Here is a 1,534-nt window from a genome sequence, read left to right as displayed (position 1 = left end):
ACAGTACCAGAGAGTCAGGAATGGAGCTGAGGACAAACCCAGATTACTGACTCCCAGTCATTCTGTACTCCATTAGACAGACCCTCTTCTAATCAGCAAGGTGTATAGCATACAGATTTTAAATAGGGTGAAGAGATTATCATGGGAAGACTTCCTCCAAGAAGAAGGCATAGCAGGCAAATGTGATGTTAACTTGGTGTTAATTGTTTAAATGATCTTCCAGGAAATATCCACTCATATACTAACAAATACAATCTAACTGATCACAGGATTGTTTCTTTCCTTTATGCAGGAAGTAGGTCTATGGTTGTAGGAAGGAACAACACTATTGTGACAAAATTCATCCTCTTGGGATTTTCAGACCATCCTCAAATGAAGCTTTTCCTTTTTCTGTTATTTTTGGGGATTTATCTCCTGACCCTAGCCTGGAACCTGAGTCTCATTGCCCTCATCAGGATGGACTCCCACCTGCATACACCCATGTACTTCTTCCTCAGTAACCTATCCTTCCTAGATATCTGCTATGTGTCCTCCACAACTCCCAAGATGCTCTCTGACATTATCACAGGGAAGAAAACCATTTCCTTTGTTGGCTGTGCCACACAGTACTTTGTGTTTTGTGGGATGGGGCTGACTGAATGCTTTCTTTTGGCAGCCATGGCATATGACCGCTATGCTGCAATCTGTAACCCATTGCTCTACACAGCCCTAATTTCCCATACACTTTGTTTAAAGATGGTGGCTGGGGCCTATGTGGGTGGATTCCTCAGTTCTTTGATTGAAACATACTCCGTTTACCAGCACGATTTCTGTGGGCCCAACACGATTGACCACTTCTTCTGTGACCTTCCTCCAGTTCTGGTTCTGTCATGCTCTGATACCTTTACCAGTCAGGTGGTGAATTTCGTTGTGGGTGTTGTTGTTGGAATGGTGTCTGTCCTTGTGATCCTCATCTCTTATGGTTACATTGTTGCTGCTGTCCTGAAGATGAACTCAGCTAAAGGTAGGACCAAAGCCTTCAGCACCTGTGCCTCTCACCTGACTGCTGTGACCCTTTTCTATGGTTCTGGCCTCTTCATGTACATGCGACCCAGTTCTAGCTACTCCCTAAACCGGGATAAGTTGGTGTCCATATTCTATGCTCTGGTAATCCCTATGGTGAATCCTATCATCTACAGTCTTAGGAATAAGGAGATTAAAAATGCCATAAGAAAGTTGTGCAGAAGGAACATGTGCTTTCTCATGTGCCTTTGTTTTTCTGACCGTAAGCTAATGTTTACAAAGAGGCTGTGAGCTGGGTCAATTGTGCAGCTTTTCATGTAGCTTTGGACTAGTTGATTTACATAGTGGTTTGTGTTAACTAGACTTTCCCCAACTTTCCAATATTTCCTTAATTAGTTTACCTATTGGTTATCAGAAAACATTTGGCTATTATTGTTTTCTAGCATTGCATATACTGAGATTATAAATACTCAATTTAGCAGAAAGATTCATATGAAAAAGAATGAACAACCAAAAATATCGAAACAGAGTT

At 41.7% G+C, this 1,534-nt stretch overlaps 1 protein-coding gene across 1 annotated transcript; it reads left to right on the top strand.

The window, feature by feature from the left end:
* The first annotated feature begins 303 nt into the window (after positions 1 to 303).
* On the top strand, positions 304 to 1,293 carry LOC116599970 (olfactory receptor 5A2). The gene has a single exon (XM_032359903.1). It carries the CDS (start codon positions 304 to 306, stop codon positions 1,291 to 1,293), a length of 990 nt encoding a protein of 329 aa, XP_032215794.1.
* Positions 1,294 to 1,534: the final 241 nt, after the last annotated feature.

The sequence above is a fragment of the Mustela erminea genome, chromosome 9 (assembly GCF_009829155.1).
Source record: "Mustela erminea isolate mMusErm1 chromosome 9, mMusErm1.Pri, whole genome shotgun sequence".
Classification (NCBI taxonomy): Eukaryota; Metazoa; Chordata; class Mammalia; order Carnivora; family Mustelidae; genus Mustela; species Mustela erminea.
The sequence above is the reverse complement of the archived record's forward strand: the minus strand, read 5'-3'. Positions and strand labels throughout refer to the sequence as shown.